The 18,512-nt window shown below is 39.7% G+C and overlaps 1 protein-coding gene across 3 annotated transcripts in view; it reads right to left on the reverse strand.

Annotated features, from left to right (window-relative positions):
• ano3 (anoctamin 3) overlaps positions 1-18,114 on the reverse strand; it is a 34,386-nt gene extending 16,272 nt beyond the window's left edge. The window contains exons 1-4 of one of the 3 annotated variants that reach the window (XM_058644911.1): positions 17,990-18,114; positions 14,875-15,057; positions 2,581-2,787; positions 7-137 (exon numbers count right to left, since the gene is read on the reverse strand). In XM_058644911.1, the coding sequence (XP_058500894.1) occupies positions 7-137; positions 2,581-2,787; positions 14,875-15,057; positions 17,990-18,029 (561 nt within the window). In that variant the 5' untranslated portion in view covers positions 18,030-18,114. Of the gene's footprint in view, positions 1-6; positions 138-2,580; positions 2,788-11,672; positions 11,885-14,874; positions 15,058-17,989 lie in introns of those variants that run through there. The other 2 variants (XM_058644912.1, XM_058644913.1) reach the window with 2 other exon arrangements.
• Positions 18,115-18,512: the final 398 nt, after the last annotated feature.

The following is an 18,512-nucleotide window of genomic DNA, read 5'->3' on the forward strand; positions in this document are numbered from 1 at the left end:
GGATACCTGAAATGAATCCGCGCGGGCCTCTAGTTTAGCACGGGTGACAGGCTTTTGTAGCAGAAATGGCTCGTCTGTCCTTGTTTCACACGTTGTCACCTCTGATTCCTCCATATAGAGATCCCCGCCATCGTCTGCTGAACAGCACAATCAACGAGACAGTTATTGAACTGGTATGAAATCACACAACATAACCCTGATGTATTTTGTTGTTGCTCAAGTCAATATTATCCTTTATTCAATTTCAACACTGAAATGAGATCTGAGACAAACACAAATCCATGTTATTTCCCACCACGATGGCATAATACAGATCCATGCACTGATGTCGAGACAACTAAATCTCAGCTTATGTTAAACACACACTTTTCTATCAAGGAATCCTTTTTATTATGCGCTTCCCCCACAATAATCCAAAACAGTTTGTCGGAGCAGGAAATTAGTACTTTTTTATTGTCACTCACAGGCCAGGGTGCTGAGTGAATGGACACTAAGGAGCTTTGTTGGCAAAAAAAATGGATTAAGTGTTAAACTGCAAGTTTGGCTCAGCCTATTATTAATCAGACAGATTCAGTGGCTCAGTGGCTTAAAGCATTGACTTTGGCTTGAATGTAAAAGTGACTTCCATGTTTGATCAACATGTGTTTATGAAACTGTTATCTAGATCATGTCATAATTCAGGCCTAGATTTGTTAGACATACATGTAGACAAGCTGCAAATCTCCTGGGACATTATTATTTGGAGTGAGGAGAAAAATCTGGAGCATTCTCTATGTTTATGGTAAAATAAATTAGACCACTCACAGAAAAGCACACCATACCCACTGGGAAACATGGAGGGGGCTTAGTTGTGATTTGGGCCTGCTTTGCTATATCTGGCACAGGTGGAGGGCACACGAAAGTCTACCTCGGCATCCTGGAGCACAAAATACTGCCCTGTGTCAGAAAGCTCCATCTTGATCACAGTTTATGAGTCCTCAAACATGATAATGACCCAAAACACACAACTAGAAGCGCCCAAGAATGGCTCTTATAAACATCCATTCTCTATGATTCCATTCTCTATGATTCCAGGTCTTAAACTTAAAGTGAAATACTACCTGTTGGCAGATGCATGAGTTTTATTTGGCGTTACAGAGGTCGTTTGTTGGCAGTGATTGTTGACAATAACATATCAAAGTCACCATCATTTTGACCAACACATTTCTGTTTTCTTATTTAAAAAAATTTACTCAAAAGCAAAGCCTGGTTTGTGTTAAATTTGTCCGCATCTGTACCTGCATATGAACCATGTTTACAGATATGTAGGCGTGAGGTTGTTTAGGAAAAATAATGAAGGTGAAGACTAAGTTTATCCAAAGGTAAAGAACTTTCTGTTGTAAAAATCTCAGCAGTCATAAGTTTGCGGTGTGGAATTATGACATAAATGAGGTATTTATATATCGGGAGCTGAACATGTTTTCTGTGAATAATCTTTCATAATAACTGTAACTGAATCTGTTTTTAGCCTCAACAAAATGAGTAGAATGATAGTAAAACATCATCATGTATTATGTCCAGCTTGATCCTGTTTAATCTGTCAGTAATCACAGTTGAGAAGCTGGTGAAGGATCATGTCCTTGTCTGTCGACCTCTGGTTGTTTGTTTATACTGCCCACACTCCACCTCCTCCTGTCTACACACTCCTGAGGCCAAGAGAAAACTCAACCATTCCTCAGATATCTATTCTCAGAACAACGTCGAAGAGCCAGTTTTCACCATAATAGCAACATCCTCACCTTTAGCTGATCGGCATGAAACTCCAATCGCTCCTCCTGGTTTTTTTGCCCACTGCTCACAGCACAGAAATACCACCGGGTCGAGGATAAAGCGCTTTTTCAATGTCAGGGAAATGCCATCATGCACACAACCACCGGTGTCAATGGCCTCCCAAGATACTTGAAATTATTCATAAGACCAAGTAATTTTCCTCTTCAACAGGCGTTTTCATTTCACCAGCCCACACAGCAATGTATTGTGTTTCTTGTAACAGTATTTTCCTGCAAAATCTCACTCTCACTCCCTTTGAAAATGCATCAGATACATGTGAGTGTTTTCTCACAAAGACGTGAATCTCTTATAGCATTAACACACACTCTATTTTACACATGCTTTAAATGCTGTTGTTATTATATTAAACGCTACTGATTGACTGATTATTCAGTCGGCCAATTAATTAGGTCATGTTTTAAAGAAATTACCTGTTTCATGTATTAAATATTTAGTTTATACACTTTTTAAATTTCAATTATATAAATGAAGTGCTGATTGGAGAGAGTAAGTGTTGTTCAATACATTTTTGTTATACTTTGCTATATTTTATAGCTTATTTAATACTTAGTATGTAGGCGGTTTAAATTAAGCTTACTGGCATTAAACCTAAAATTCCCCCCATTCATTTATTTTCTTTTTGATATCATACTTTACTTCAGAGAGAACCTGCAACGAAGCTATACTTTAAAATCAACACACACCAGCGCTGCCACTCCTCCACGACTGAAGCATCACATCCATTAACCAGGTTCCTCACAAGAGACTGACCTGTCTGTGGGGGGAGAAGGCTGCAGGAAGTGCTGATGCCCTGAGTCAGAACTTCCACATCTGGTTTGGGCTCCGGGCTCAGAGGCACAGAAAGGAAGTGGTTGAGGTTGATTGGGTGAGTCTGACTCTGGGCAAGGCAGGGAAGGCTGCGGCGAGACGGCTTCAGGCTCTTCTCCTTCGGGATCTCGCTGATGCTCGTGTGCATGCCTGAGGATGAGAAGAACAGGGGAGGGGTGTTTTTTCTCTTGAAATGGTTGGTGTAGTGATTAGCACTCTTGCCTTTGTGTGAGAGTGGATGGTTGTTTGTCTCTATGTGTCCCTGTGATGGACTGCCGATCTGTCCAGGCTGTACACCGCCTTTCGCCCTATGTCAGCTGAGATTGGCACTAGTGCCCCCCTGACCCTCATGTGGAGGATTAAGCAGTAAAAGATGGATGGATATTAAGGCTTAAAGACTTGGAAATAAGGACATATTTAAGTCAGTGGCATTTGCAGTGAAGGGTGAACTTTGAAGCTTTGATGAACAATCAGCCACAGCCACAAATATTCCTGTGGAAGAGCCAATTTTCAGGCATGACATTTAACACATAGTATTTTATATTGCATTAGTCAATAATACTAAAGAGGGTTATAACACTAGCTACAGTATTGAAGTGTTGTTGGTCGCCAGGGAGACTACAATCAGTTATGTAATCATTTATATGTGAGCATCTAATTCATTTGTTTTTAGTTAGAGTATGTATGACTATTTGATTAAAGATATTAAAACATTTGTTGTTGTTGTTTTTTTTAAATTTTGCTTGATTGCTCGATTGGCTGTTTAAATTATGTCATTTCTGCATCATATATATTGAAAAAAAAACTATTGACTGTGATGTTAACGCCTGATAACAAAAGGTAAGAAAAACATTTGTTTTTTTACAGATGAGTAGTAAAATTGAGGGAAGTAAGGAGGGAGAAACCAGTCATCAGCTGGTCCATCCATTTATGGACTACAGTGCTGTAATGATGTCTGTCCTTCAGAGAGGAGTGCATTAAACCATCAGCAGTCCGCCATCAAATTGCACAGCTCAATAACGTCAGGACAAGCAGCACGAGGGTGTATCCACAACACTTAACTACATACACACAGTGTGTGCTCGTTAGCAAACAAAGCTAAGCACGTTTTAAGCTGTATACAAACAGTCACTTTCTCATTGATATGTCATTAAAAGCATCCAACCCTCCATTAGCTTTACAATGATCTCTTTGTGAGGATCGAGGAGGCAACTGAGGCCGCTCACAGCCAACGCTGGGAAACAAGGAGGGTAAAACTTGGACATATTGATCAGCCTGTAAATGGGCTGACATGATAAAAGACAATCAATCATTCAAATGTACATGCCGTTTCAAATTAACGTGCATGTGTTGGGACTGTGAAAGGAAGCAGGGCTGTTGGCAGAAAACCCGCGCAGACAGAGGGAGAACAAGCAAACTCCCCAGTAAAGCTTCGGCTGAAGCGGGATTTAAAACAAGAACATTCACTCAGTGTGTTATTCTTGTGGTGGGGCAGTGCTAACCACTTATTAATGTAGAGGCTATTTTCAAGGTCATTCTAGCTATGAAAGAACAATTGTGTGGTGGTTGACAAGACATGAATAACAACTTTAATACTCCTGCAATGATAAAGTGTAAAGAGAAGGTTAATAACAACAATGACCGTCTGGCAACAGGAGCAGCACGCTGTACGTGACCTTCACAGCAAGAAGCAGCTTCAGTGGTGCAGGTCCTGATGAATTTATTTATGACACTCTCACTCTCTTTCTGATGAGAGTGGGGTTCACCTCCAGTGAGGAATTCTCCCAGTGACTGTCCTGAAATGTGCAGATGCATTGATAATTCAGGATGCAATAACCATGTCAGTGATCTTAGTGTTTTTTTTTTTCTTGTTCTATTGATGTCAGAATGGAGACAGTTGAAGGCGTGAGCCCATGGGAGACATGAAACATGCAGTGGATATTTACACTGATATGATATGAAGTGAATGATAGCAGTGAGCTCCGGCTACAGGCGAAACTGAACAACTGAGAAACCATACCAGATTCCATACCAGAATTCAGTTTTTTTCTTAAAATAGTTTGAAATAAGTATGTCAAATATAAAACAGACACTTTAAATTTGATATTATGCACAAAGCTTGATTTCCCTGTGTACATACTCTGCTTTCTCTACTGTTTTTATTTTGAAAGGGGCCCCAGTTGTCCCAGTTACATCTACAATGACATATTATAATATATTTTATGGACCAATGAGCGTGAAGGTCAGTTTCACTCTGCAGCAAACACAGAAATGACACGCTTTATGACTGGACAGAAGAAAGTGCCACTGTTCACTGTCTCTGTGGGTTGTTTTAAAAAGTTGATGGATTTTACTTCACAGGTTCAGTGAGAAGACCCTGCGTCATTTCTTCCCATCACGATACAGGGGAAAAAACAATGTGTATTAGCCAGATGCACAAAATGCATTTTTAGCGCTAACCAGGTGGTTAAGGTAATCCCAACAGACAGCAGCGAGAATCAAAATGCTGGAGATGATGAATCAGATCAGTGTGAGCTAATGGGCCTGTAGGGGTAAAGCTATGTGGTCCCAGAAGACGCTCAAAGTTTAAAATAGACCGACAAATTAGACAGAGCTGGTGTGTGAAAATGCTTTCATGGAAATTTCAGGGACAATGTGTCAATGGAAAAAAGAAAATCACTGATCAAACCTCTGGATATCAAATACAAAGTAACAGTTATCAGACAATGACTGCCCTGCTGCAAAGCTTTAGCCTCATCTTAAGTTTATTCTGAAGCAGCATTCTGTGGGTCTAAATAAATATATAAATGATTAATCTAAAGTGAAACGCTGCATTTAATCTCACTGTGTGTTGGCTGGTTTATCAGGAGGAAGTTAATCCTGAGTGTACATTGACTGTACAATATATATGTGCGTGTGTGTGTGTGAACAGGAGCGTCTGTGGGCCCTGCACAAGGAGCAGGAAGGAGGTGACAGAAGAGGATCATCAGAAAGTAAAAGAAGGACAAGAGGAGGCAGAGGGGCTTGGCGCTCACCGCGAGGAGGCGTGAGAGAAATATCTCCATAACAAAGAAGCTGGGGCGGAGCTGGATTAGCCTCAGAGAAGGTTGTGATCTGGGATTTAGATCTTTCCTGTGCAATTTATCCATGAGTGAGATTCAAACATTTTTTTTTTTTCTGTGTCTGGGCATGAGTGTAGAATAATATTCTATACAAACAGGAAAAGCCATTGTGACTGCATATCTTGGTTTGCATTTGTGGCAAACTGCTGTCCTGCCTGTCAGAAAAAGTACACATTTCTCTGGCATTGGCAAACAATACTCCTCTGGTAGTCCCTGCAGCCAAACTACTCTGAGCCGGATTGAGGAAGTAACACACCATATTTTACAGTCAAGTACTGGTTGCCAGAAGCAACAGAAGCAAAACATGGTGGTGAAAGTGAGACAGACCTGTCCAAGATTTAAAGTTCCAAGAAGTTATTGCTGTTTTTCCATCGTCAGCCATTGATTGAGACCTGAGCAACTGAAGCATGTATTATTAGATTATCTGCAAGGATGGTGCACAAAGTACCAGAGAATTCAGGTCAGTGGGTTGTTTCCCATCATGCCTCTGTGTTTCCTCATTCTATATCTTCAATTATTTATCCACGTTCAGACGAACACACTTTCAGCATTACAGCTTTTAACTGAGGGGGAACATTCTGCATTGGGAACTTTTTCGGTACACATCATTATAGTTTTACTTATAGAGTGCATTTCAGGGGATGCAACATTGGCATAACATGTGGTATGTTGACAAAAAAATGATCATATGTGGAGGCTGGACTGAGGCGAGGCCAGCAGCACTGCCAGCAAAGTTTCTCTCCAAGAGTGTGTTTCATCCTCTGCTTGGCACTATATCAATGAACACATATACAGAGGATTTAGATGGTTTCATAGCGGCTGCTGAATATTTGGGCTCATATCTCATGTCACATGGTAAGTGCTAAAGGCACACCAACATTTCTTTTACACCAAGAAGATAACCATGGTCTCAGGGTGAGAGCATCATTTGTGGGAAAAAAAAACATGTGTTTGCTTTATTCACCTGACAATCCATCTGACTCTTAAAAATCATGGTTTTTAAACAGCAATTTTTTTTCAGTTTGTATATTATATACTCATCCTGTGTGCCCGTTGTTTGTTTGTTATCGGGCTCATTGTCCTTGCCTGGCTGCCTCCCTTCTTTATCTCTGCGCTCCCACTTATCTCTGTCAGCTTAGAGTCAGCTGTGGTGAAATGTCCTCCCTTATCTTGAGTTTCCATTTACATCTGTCTACTGGAGCCTGTTTACATGATGATATATTCAACATAATCTCTGCACTTAAACCAGCACTGACTGTATATTCAAGTCTGAATCTGAGTCGAGTTTTCACCCAATTAAGAAAATGTATATATATATATATATATATATATATATATATATATATATATCTTCATAAGATATATATCTTCATAACTTCAGTGCACATTTTTCAACTCCAAATCACATAAACTTGAACTCTATTTGGATTCAATCATTTATAGGTAATGTGTTAAGAGGAAAGATGTGTGCTTAAGTGATTAACAATTGCCAAATTGTCAAATACTCTTTGAATGACAACTACTGAGGCATCAAATACGGTGTTATGTGTCGCCCCGGTCACATAACACACACGGAGAAGAACAAATAGATACAAAAGGCTTAAAAAGAAGACACTCACTCCAAGACACCTTGTATTCAAACACGACGGCCAATAAGATTGACAAGATGTCATGGTTGGGAGAAAAAAGAAAACAGATATATAACAGTTTGAGTAAAAGCTGAACATGAGCAGATGAAGAAATTTGCAGATTCAAGCTAATGGCAGAAGGGAGGAAATTTAGTTTCTAAATAATAAAACAGTTGCCTTATAATAAAACACATTTACATACTAAACTCTCTTCTCCTTTGTGCAACATTCAGGATTAAAAATTAAATCAAATATATATCAAAGTCTCTTCTGTCTGTCACATGCAGCTGGACCCACTAACCTGACCTTGAGCACACCCTGCAGATTTAGAGCAGATGGCAATTGTTTTGTTTTAACCAGTGGTTTAAATTCATTTAGCAGCCTGTTGTATAGTCCTAGCACAACCTCCAGATTGTATCATTTGAGCAGATTAAACATTCTTCCTTGTCTCTCAATCTGTATTTCCCAATTCCTTTAATACCACACTATCTTCTTATGCCCCTTGATTGCTTGTGACTTCTACTACGTCATGGGATTTCTTTTTTTTTTTTTTTACATAAAGCCTCTGTTGTGTCCGCAGGAACACATTATCATCTGAACTGCGTCATCTTCAGTAAACAACATCAAGCATTATGTTGACAACATTTTAGTTCCGCGATTATTCCATCGTCACAATAATCTGTGCGTTTAGATTTGATTAAAATGCAAGAATAATGACTTTGCACTCCCACATAACTTTGGGGTGTAATGTCCTTATAACCTAGCAACTGACTACTTAAGGAGTGTGAACGTGTAAAGCCGCAGACTGCAGACAACACACACACACACATATACACACACATGCAGAACAAAACAGCCTCTTTGTTCTGTGATTCTGTAAACTGTTTTTCTACCTGGCAGCATTTTGATGAGAGGCACTTGTGTGAAGCATTATCATCTTACATAAACCCATGCTTTCTTAATAGTCTACACTAACCTGTTCAAATAATCACAGATGATACTGTACACGTGTGCTCCTCAAATCTGTCCTGAAATTAGTGTCTGTATCTATAAAGCCATCTGTCTGTCTGCTTGCATAAGAGGACAGGTGGCCAGCTTAGGACTGTGCAACCAAAGTTTACAGAAACACATGGTTAACACACACATATTATACTCATGGTTAATGTAAAGCTCATGCTCAAAGTGTAGAATGTGAAGGGACAGTCTTCTAACTTGGAGAATGAAACAAATCTTCTGTGGCTGTCGACTGGTTTACATCGTTCTGCCTCTTCATGTAATCAGACACACTTGATGGTGTTGAGATCAGGACTCTGTGTGGACCGTACAGTATCATCCATCACTTCCAGGTCTCCTTGTTCTTCTTTCTGCTGATGATAGTTCTTAATGACATTGGCTGTGTGTTTGGGGTTATTTTCCTGCTGCAGAATACATTTGGGGCCAACCAGGCGCCTCTCTGATTGTATCGCATGATAGATCTGCATCTGCTTGTATTTCTCAGCATTAGGGAAATCATCCTGACCAAATCCTCAACTCCATTTGCAGAAATGCAGCCCCACACTTGAACGGAACTCCCATCACCATGCTTCAATGTTGCCCGGCAGATGAACAAACTGCCTTCTGCTACAGCCAGATATTTAAAATTTTCCATTTTCGTGCACCCCAATTGTTATGATTTCATGCATAGTTGAGCGCTTAGTTTCCATGTCGACGGTATGACTTTTGGGGCTAATTTCTTCCATGAAGACCACTTCTTGCCAGATTTCTCCAGACAGTCGATGGGTGTACCTGGGTCTTACAGGTTTCTGCCAGCTCTGAGCTGATGACACTGCTGGACATCTTCAGATTTCAAAGGGGTGAAAGCATAATGTGTCTCATGTACCACACACTAAGTTCCCTTGGCTGAGCACGGTGTCAGCTATCCTCAACGTTGCCTGTTTGATTATGCTTTTTCAAAAGAGCTTGAACAGCACATCTTGAAACCCCAGGCTGCTTTGAAATATTTGCCTGGGAGAGACTTTACTGATGTAGTGTAAGCACCTTGAGTCTTGTTGCTGGACTTAGTCTTACCACGGTGTATGACCTGTGACATGAAATTGTCTTCCATATCCTCACCTTGGAATCTAAATGTTTTGCCTCAGCTTATGTTTAAAAACTGTTGCTTTTTGGCCTTAAATAAATTTGAAACCACAATTAACCATATGTTCTGCCTTCTCTCAAGAAGCAACTTCATCCGTCAAGTTATTGTTATAACTAATTTGTTTTTATTACAATATGTTTTTGGCTATATGACCCAGCCCCTTGTCCGTTCTGCATGTGGGTCAATGAGATTAAATACAAACACATCACGTCAATGTAAATATCCTGGCTTATTGCAAATACGCTCACACCCTCATTCAGCAGGGCGTCCCTCAGTCATGAGATTTCATGCTGCTCAGCGCAGCATCATCTCATCCCTCAACCCTTTCATCCTCTTCAGCCAGGTACACACAAACACAAGGAGGTCATCTGCCTCATTTCTGATCTTCTGTCAGCATGAGAAACAGGAACTTCCCCCTGCCATCTTTCTAAATATAGACAACAGGCACATGTATAATTAATACCAAGTGTTAAAAACCCCACTAATATCAGTCTCTAAGATCATTGCTAGTGCATCAGTGTAATGGTTAATGACTTGATATCGGTAATTACTTAGATTTGATCAAATTTACTTGTGGAGACCAGATGTCTTTCTTTCACTGCACAGTTTGATACACGATCTACTGAGTTACCGTCGGCCCCTGCATTAGTCAGTGTCTGATGTCTCACATTGCTTCTTTTATAACTTGCTGAGTGGAGATGCGTTTTACAATTCCTTGTGAACATTTTAATGCCTCAAATCATTTTTTTTACGACTTTCATTACCTCACAGCTATGAAATGACAGAGTTGCATGTTAATGCTTCTATCTAATGCAAAGACTTAACATAATGTTATTGTTAAGCCTACTGAATATTTCAATGCGGACTTGACTGTAAATGACTGCATATAGAGACACATTTGCAGCAACTGTCCAATAATTGTATAGTGGACCGCTCTTGGGAAAAGTAATATTAGTTAATATCCATGTTGCATTCATATCTACTGTACGCTGGCCTGCAGCCTACAATAATGACACCATACAGCAGGGGTGTCAAACATGTGGATTGCAGGCCAGAACCGGGACATCCAAGGGTCCAATTCGGCCCACAAATTTCCCATTATGATTACAGTCTGCCCATAATGTGAACAACTATATTGGTCAGATACCTGTGACTAAATGTTTTGTGACTTTGTAGATCCACTGTGATCTGTAAGTTGTAATGCACACATGGAAACTTAAGCATAATATTGTTGAAATTGTACTTATTTTTTTCTCCAGAAATTTAAGGTTGTTCATAATATGTTTTATAAAAAGATATTTCCTCAAATGTAAAACAAAGGGAAACATTTGGAGATCTTGTTGTTTATAGGTTATTATGCTATTATTTTACTGGTCCAGCCCACTTGAGATCGAATTGCGTTGTGTGTATGTGAGCCCTGATGAACTAAGATGAGTTTGACACCCCTGCCATACAGTATGTCCCATAAAGTGGATAAAATATCAAATAACATACAGGACACTGTCAAAAATGGATACTTTAAAAGTTGTCAGATTGTCACTCTCTCACTCAAGGTCAATTTATAGTGTCCAATTTACCTGTTTTTGGAATATGGAGCCAGAAAGAACCCCCACACACACTGGGAAACTCAAACCAGTGACCTTCTTGCTGGGAGGCAACAATACTAGCCACTTTACCAACATGTAACTTCAATTGAAATTCAAAAAATGAAATATTTTTTTCTAACTTTAAAGTACGAAATGTAATATTTTTATGCACATAATTTGACATTGTCTTTTATAATTTCAGATTATATATTAAACTTTGCACTATACTTTTTATTCTTTACTCTAATCTGCTTGCTTTTTATTATGTTTGCACGGCGTCGATGCACAACGACAGGCCACCTTCCCTTCCTCGTGTCACTGTATGTATTGCTCGATCGTAGCTCGTGACAGATACAAATCTTTGAATCCAAAGCGCACGAAGTTAAGAAGGTCGTAACGCGTCAACTCTGCGTCACAAGTGGAGCAAGTGGAGAATCCGACTCCGAGAGTGCACTATCACACCACAAACTCTTCAACTAGAGAGAAAAGTCAGCACACATCAAACTTGGCTCCAAAATAAATCACCAGAAGACGCGGAAGAACCTCATCATACGAGACCAACCTTTCTGCTGCTTGAAGGACTGGATTGATCCCGAGTGGTGCACCATCGCGACGATCCCTCGGTTTCCAGGGGTGATTTAAATCCCGTGTTTGGAAAAAACGAATCGCACCATACATGAACAACTATGTTGAGGGAGCGTCAGTGTTCTCTCAGCATCCATGCCGCCTCACGATAACACGGCCGATGCGCAAACCCCAGCAACACCTGTCTAAGCTCCGCATGCTCCCTCCCTCCCTCCCTCCTCTCCTCCTCCTCCTCCTCAGCTCCCCAACCATCACCATCCACGGCTGTTGTCATGGTGATGGGCGGTAGGGGAGGTCCTGAGATGGATACGTCCCCTTTCGTCCTGATTTACTGACTCCAAATAGGCTATTACCCGGGCCAGCAGATCTCTATGGACCGTCAAGGGCATATACACAGTATATACTGTATATTGATTCATTCATCAATCATTCACATTTGCACATGTTGAGAGCTGAGTCATAGTATCAGGAACTATTAGCTATGAAAGATCAGTTAGGCTGATGTGCTGACTAAATTATTATGTAATCCCACCTCTCCAATAATGAGACAGACTCCCCCCTTATTTCTGTCATGACATTTCACTGCCTTCACAAAAAAGAATGCCATTTAACTGTAGCCTAATGGAAAAAATCATTGGGAATTCATCCTAAATGTAGCTTACATTTAAAGATACATACTGTAGATATCAGATTGTCTGAAGCCACTGAAGATCAGGCAGAGAAACTCTAAACAATCAATACTATACAGTAACTTCCTACTACAGAGCTCAGATCAGCTGTTCATACACACACTGCTGATGCAGACGGCCGGGGTTCCCTTGCTCGAGAGCAAATATAAGATCTGTCATGAAACCTGAAACCAGGGTGGCTAAATGACAGCAGTAAAGTTTAATAGCCTAACGTTAGCCTGATATTAAAACTGAAGGGACTATTCCCCCTCAGATTGATTTACTGTGAATTGGCTTGAATGGTAAAGACATGTAAATTAATTTTTGTATTTAAAAAGTTATATAAGTTAGCAGAGACGTGAGTTCAAATTATATGATGACAATAGCTTCAGATAACGAAATACAACAGAAAGTTGCCTCCGCATGACTTTATTTTAGGTCTTTAACTGCGTATACCATTACTGAGAACATATCATTGTTTTAGCTGCAAGGTCACTGGTCTTGTCTCAATGTCAGCAACATTTGGCTGCAGACCAGCGGATCAGAATCACAGTAACAGGGTTCACACTTTTGTAATACGTCTCTCTGTCTGTGCTGGTATTCTGCTTGGTAGTCTGGCATCTGTCATACATGCAGATACCATCTGCTGTCTCCAAGCACAGCATGCATCTGCTCCTCCTCCCACTGTTATGATATTTATTGAGCACCGGTGGCAGGTCTGTGTGCATCAGCCTCAAAAACAAGTCAATGAATTACCAGGTAACTGTCTCTTCCACAGGGCCTGTAAATAAATAAGCAAGCAGCTCATTCATATGGTCAGTGCTGTTTCCCTTCCATTCCTGCCTCTGAGTTTAGAGATTTAGGTCAGATGAGAGGGTTGCTGAGGGAGCGAGGTTTTAGATGAATACACTACTGCCACCCTGTGGTTAAATACCAGCACAGCAGAAAAACAGATGTTTTTTTTTTATTATTATTATTTACATCAGGGTAAAAGCACAGCCATGAAGTACTTCACACCAAAGTATTCTAATGTGTCATATTGAAATTCTTACATCCTCAAATAATGTTAATTATCATGTCTATACAATACTTTTTACAATTAAAACAAGAAATCATATGTTTCATTTAGTTTAGCTGTCAGTATCGAGTAATCAAAATCCTATTAATTATCTGTAAAACAACACTGTTACATTATGATGGTAGTAGGTTTCTATGCATGATAAAATATGTTGAAATTTGCAATAAAATGTTCCAGTCAAAGGCATTTTTATAAACAAGTTAGTTTAAAGTTTAAAGCTGTGGCTTCCATCATTGTCAACACATTTTTAAGAATCAAAACGACTGTGCCGCACTATCTGAAGAGGTCCCTGAACGACAATGACATGGAACATCAAGACTTTCAACTAAATTACTGCTGGCGCTTGACAGCCGAGGGATCTGCTGATGCTGTCGTTTTCAAAGTTCCGAGCAAACCATTCAACTGAGGACGAACACTTTTCCCTTTCACAGTACAGTCAACCCAACCAATCATTACTGTGACAGTAAGTGTGTTTGATATGCAGCAGCCACAGCACAAAAAGTTGACAGCCTCACTGACCCTCAACACATCAGAATCAGGAAGCTATCCACAGTGTAGGACAAATATTTATGAAGCAGAAAACTCAACCTAATATTTTATGTGCACTTTTGCAGCAATACGAAGCTAAGATTGCTGATATTCACCGTGTTGTTATTTTTACTAGAGACTTCATTAAAGACACAAAAGGAGGTCCATAGCCACATATAAAAGCAAACTGACATTATTTAAGATTTAAAGGATTGAAAGTGAATACATATAAATAAAGAGAAGTCAACAACATTCACCTGTGTACAAAAGGAAGCACCAATGTTTGTCTCCACAGTGTGGATGTAAACCCGATCGAGCTGAAGTCAGGCTGAGTTAAGGCTTGAATTATACTATTTTCTCATGTCCTAATTGTTATTATGGTGTAACAGGTCAGCACACCAACACTGGCATACATACGACTGGCACGATGCCACCATGGTAATTTAAGAAGCTGTCTCATGCCACCATTATAAATGCTGAGGACAGCGAAGAAGGCATTGTGGAGTCTGAGACAAGTTCAACTGAAGGACATTTGTTTGAATACACTTGGCCAAGGAGAGTAGAGGATGTACACAGCCTGCTTACTTCAATTCTGAAGATCTGTCCTCAGGGTAACACATATAATCGACTTTAACATATTTCATTAGACCCGGGAAGAAACAAACCCTTTCTGGAATGATCTCCTCCTGGCTCCAACCTTATCTGTGTTTTGAGTTGGCCCAGGCTCTCCTACCGGCAAGGACTTAACAAGTAGCTTTCTCTTGGAGGCAACCTTGTCTGTGCAATAGCCCAACTGGACTTTTAACAAGCAATGGCTGTATAAATATCATTTATAATAAAAAAAATATATATATTTAATAATCATTCACATTTCAATCAAAAAAAGTCACACACAGAAAACTGACCTGAGTGTTTGTTGGTCTCTGTTGCTGTGCCTCCAGAGTTGACACTGCTGGCAAGTGAGGAGCTCCAGGACGCTGAATGGCTGATGGTGTGGTTGTGAAGAACATGCCCATCGCCTCCAGAAGAGTTGGAGGCCTGACTCTCCAGCAGGGGCGCAAACATACAGTTGTCCTGGTGACATGATCCTGCAAACACCCACACATCAACATAAGACATAAGCAGCGAACAGAATGGAATATTAATGTTGCTTTTATCGTGAAGGGTTAGGGTCAGGACCACATATTCATACCATAATAAAAAATGTTTGGACATGGAGATTATATGTTTCGATCAATTGAGCTTTCATCAAAGCAGTCCAGCGCCCTGTTTATCCCTCTCGTGTTACTGCACTCATGCATTTTTAACACATCTTTATAATTCCTTTTACCCTCTGATACTTGACACTAATGGGCAACAATGAGGCTTTTGGCTCTCCAAAACCAGCAGTACAACCCCTCTGATTAAAGTGTTAATTAATCAGTAAAACAGGCAGAAATATCTAATAATATCAGAGTACGACACAGAAAGATGTATTTACTAAAACCATTGATGGTTGCATTATTTATTACATACATTTTGCTAAAATAGCAATCTTATTACCACAGAGTTTGTTTTCCATCATAAGAAAAAGAGCTGATTTGTTTCCCTTTTTAACACCTAATTTTACTCAAGCATGCTTTCTTAATATTACATCCGACACAACTACACATCTAGGATAGGAATTAAAGTTGATATTTAAAAAACTATTCAACTGAAATGTTAAACACATGTCTATTCATGGCACAGAAGTATATGCTAAATGTGAACTCCTCTGTGAGAATGTGACGGAGAACCTCACTGTGAGAGTGAGACTAAAAATGGCAAAAATGCACATTATACATTCATGTAAATTAATGCTACTGAGCCATTCTTTTTCTAATGATTGCGTTGATTGCACAGTGTGGAGGCTGCCTTTCTGCATCCTAAACACATCACTGCTGAGGTTGGTATTCAGTAACACATGTCAAGTGGTTTACAATGCTAAAGACCCTCTGATTGTTGGTGTTATAAGAAATAGATAATCTGAGGTTTTTCATTCAGTGCATGCTGACACATGCTCCCTCCTTCCCTCATGTGCATTTGGCTTCATTAAGACCAACAGGGTGAGCTGCAGGATGCACTCAGAGTCCAAAAGACATGACTCACCAACATTCAGAGGTACTTTACATCTTTAATTTTTATTCCTCACAAGTTCATTAGCTACATGGCCCTTCAACATCTCTCCTCTGTGGAGCTGACATGACTGCAGGACATGCTGGTGTCTACCACATGTTATTAAAATGCTTAATATCAAATGTGCCCCAAGCCTGCAGGAACTGAAGACAGTGCCATACAGATGATGAAGTGTTTGAGTCAAGAGTAGTGCAGTTTCTCAATTCCCACTGGTGCTTTACTGATAAACACTAACTGCCATTAAGTGCAGTGATAGTGTCCTGAAGATGTCAAAAGCATAGAGACATTAGGTAGATCGATTGATGAGCAGGTAGTTCCTGTTTCAGCTTCCTGGAACATTGATTATTTATTTAAACAAATACATTTCGAAGCTACAGGTCACTAAATTCCACTCTCAATGATTGCAAACCTATGATGCGATGTTGAGCAAAGTGTGACCCCATTAACCATAGGAAAGTATAAGCACCACAGCCAGATCGTCTGCATATAATTGACTAAAATACTTTGTAGAGAAATTGTCACATCATGGCTTATTGTACTCTTATTGTACTCTATGGACACTGACTAACACAGTGGATGGGAACGAGCACTTTATGATAGCGATATGTTAGCAGCTAATAAAACAAATGCAATTTAGTTTGAATGCAGGCAGGTGGATTTCTTATCCAGCAACTTGGTAATTGAATAAAAGGAGCATCTGTGTTTACAACCTATGAGCTAAAGCATGTATACATTAAGTATGGCGGGCATTTATACATCAGCATTTCCATTACATGTGGTTACCAACCTCGTCTGTCAGCCTGATGTCTTTTACACAGCGTATAGTTTATTTGTGAGCAGTGGTCACTTAGGGCAACATAAAGGATTCCATTAAATCATAACACTCCCGTCTCCTTCCAGATTTCCACTGTGGACAAATACAAGATTAGTGACATTTGAACACACAACAAAAACAACAGAGCCACTGTTGGCTGTAAAATAACTCAAAGGAAAAAAAAAAGGGGGATTCATTTAAATAAAGTTTTTCCTGCCATGGGTGTTATCTTTTAAAGGGAAACATATAGCTGCTAACTCTGATTTTTTTTCTTGTTTTATTGCACACAAGAAAGGAAAACACTGAGTGATCCAAGCAGTTTATGCTGTGCTAAACACTTCCAGCTCACAGTTCATCACAGTTTGCCCCCATGCTCCCCTCAGACTCACCACTGAACATTATGCACATGGCTTAACACATTGTCCGATGAGCCTGTCAGGACATAAGCAATAGTTCTGCCATTTTTATCTTTGCCTGGGGCAGTGAGGATTTAGAATAAAAGTCATGTCACTCGTGCATTAAATAGCTCATTAAACTGAATGATGCCGGACATGTTTGTTGGATTTCCCTCGAAAACAGTCACGCTCTCCTCTCTTCAAAGTGTAGCTGTTTCAGCACTGTGCAAACATGTCAGTCAAAGCATTAACGCCACACACTGGAGAGACATAACGTGCCGTGTGTAATTACTATTCCATTTAACGTACCGGCATGACCTCTTCCTTTATTTTTAATTTATGGAACATGTCATGGAAGAAGCATGCATGGCTGTTCTTCTTAGAAAACCATCATTGGGTAATGTACCATTGCTTCATTCACTATCTCAGTTCATATAATCCATTTTCATCCAGTTGATTAACTGTATGTTTTATACTCAGCAAATCCTCAACAAATTTTAAATAATTTCACGTAAGATTCTTTAACCAAAAAAAACGACAAACATTTCACACATATCTGATAAAATAGGAATACAAGCCAGCTCAGTGTAAGTATGATATCATGTTTTAAAGCTGTCTTAAGTTTGGTGTGCTCCCTGATTAAAAAGTCAAACATACCTGAGGAGATACCAAGCGCCTCTGAAACTCTCACTTCCATTGCCTGTAGGTTTGTGTCTTCAGCATAATTTCCCCATCAATAAATTCTCTTATTGAAAACTTGTACAACTACAAAAGAAATGCAGCTTCATGAAGCTGTTGTTTCTTCAGCGCAGTATTTAAGCTGTGAAATAGCCCAGGCAGTGCAGTGGCGATGGATGGGTGGAGTTTAGAGTGTTGTTGGGCTTGGGCTACTACAACATTAAACTCACGGGTCATTGATTGTGCAATACTGATTGAAAAGGAATTGGAGCATCAGTCACTTTTCTCAGGCTGATGACAAGAGATTCACTCTCCTAAAGATAGATTTATATATTCATACTTATTTATATGTAGATCATACAGATTAATTCCACTTGTGAGCGAATATGTTGTTCTAACTGAAAATACAGTGTGATAGCATATTTCTGGTTGGACGTCATATGGATGACTGGACTTTATTTTATTTATTTTATTTATAACCACAGTAAGGATATGTATCTAA

This window comes from Solea solea, chromosome 12 (genome assembly GCF_958295425.1).
Source record: "Solea solea chromosome 12, fSolSol10.1, whole genome shotgun sequence".
Taxonomy (NCBI): domain Eukaryota; kingdom Metazoa; phylum Chordata; class Actinopteri; order Pleuronectiformes; family Soleidae; genus Solea; species Solea solea.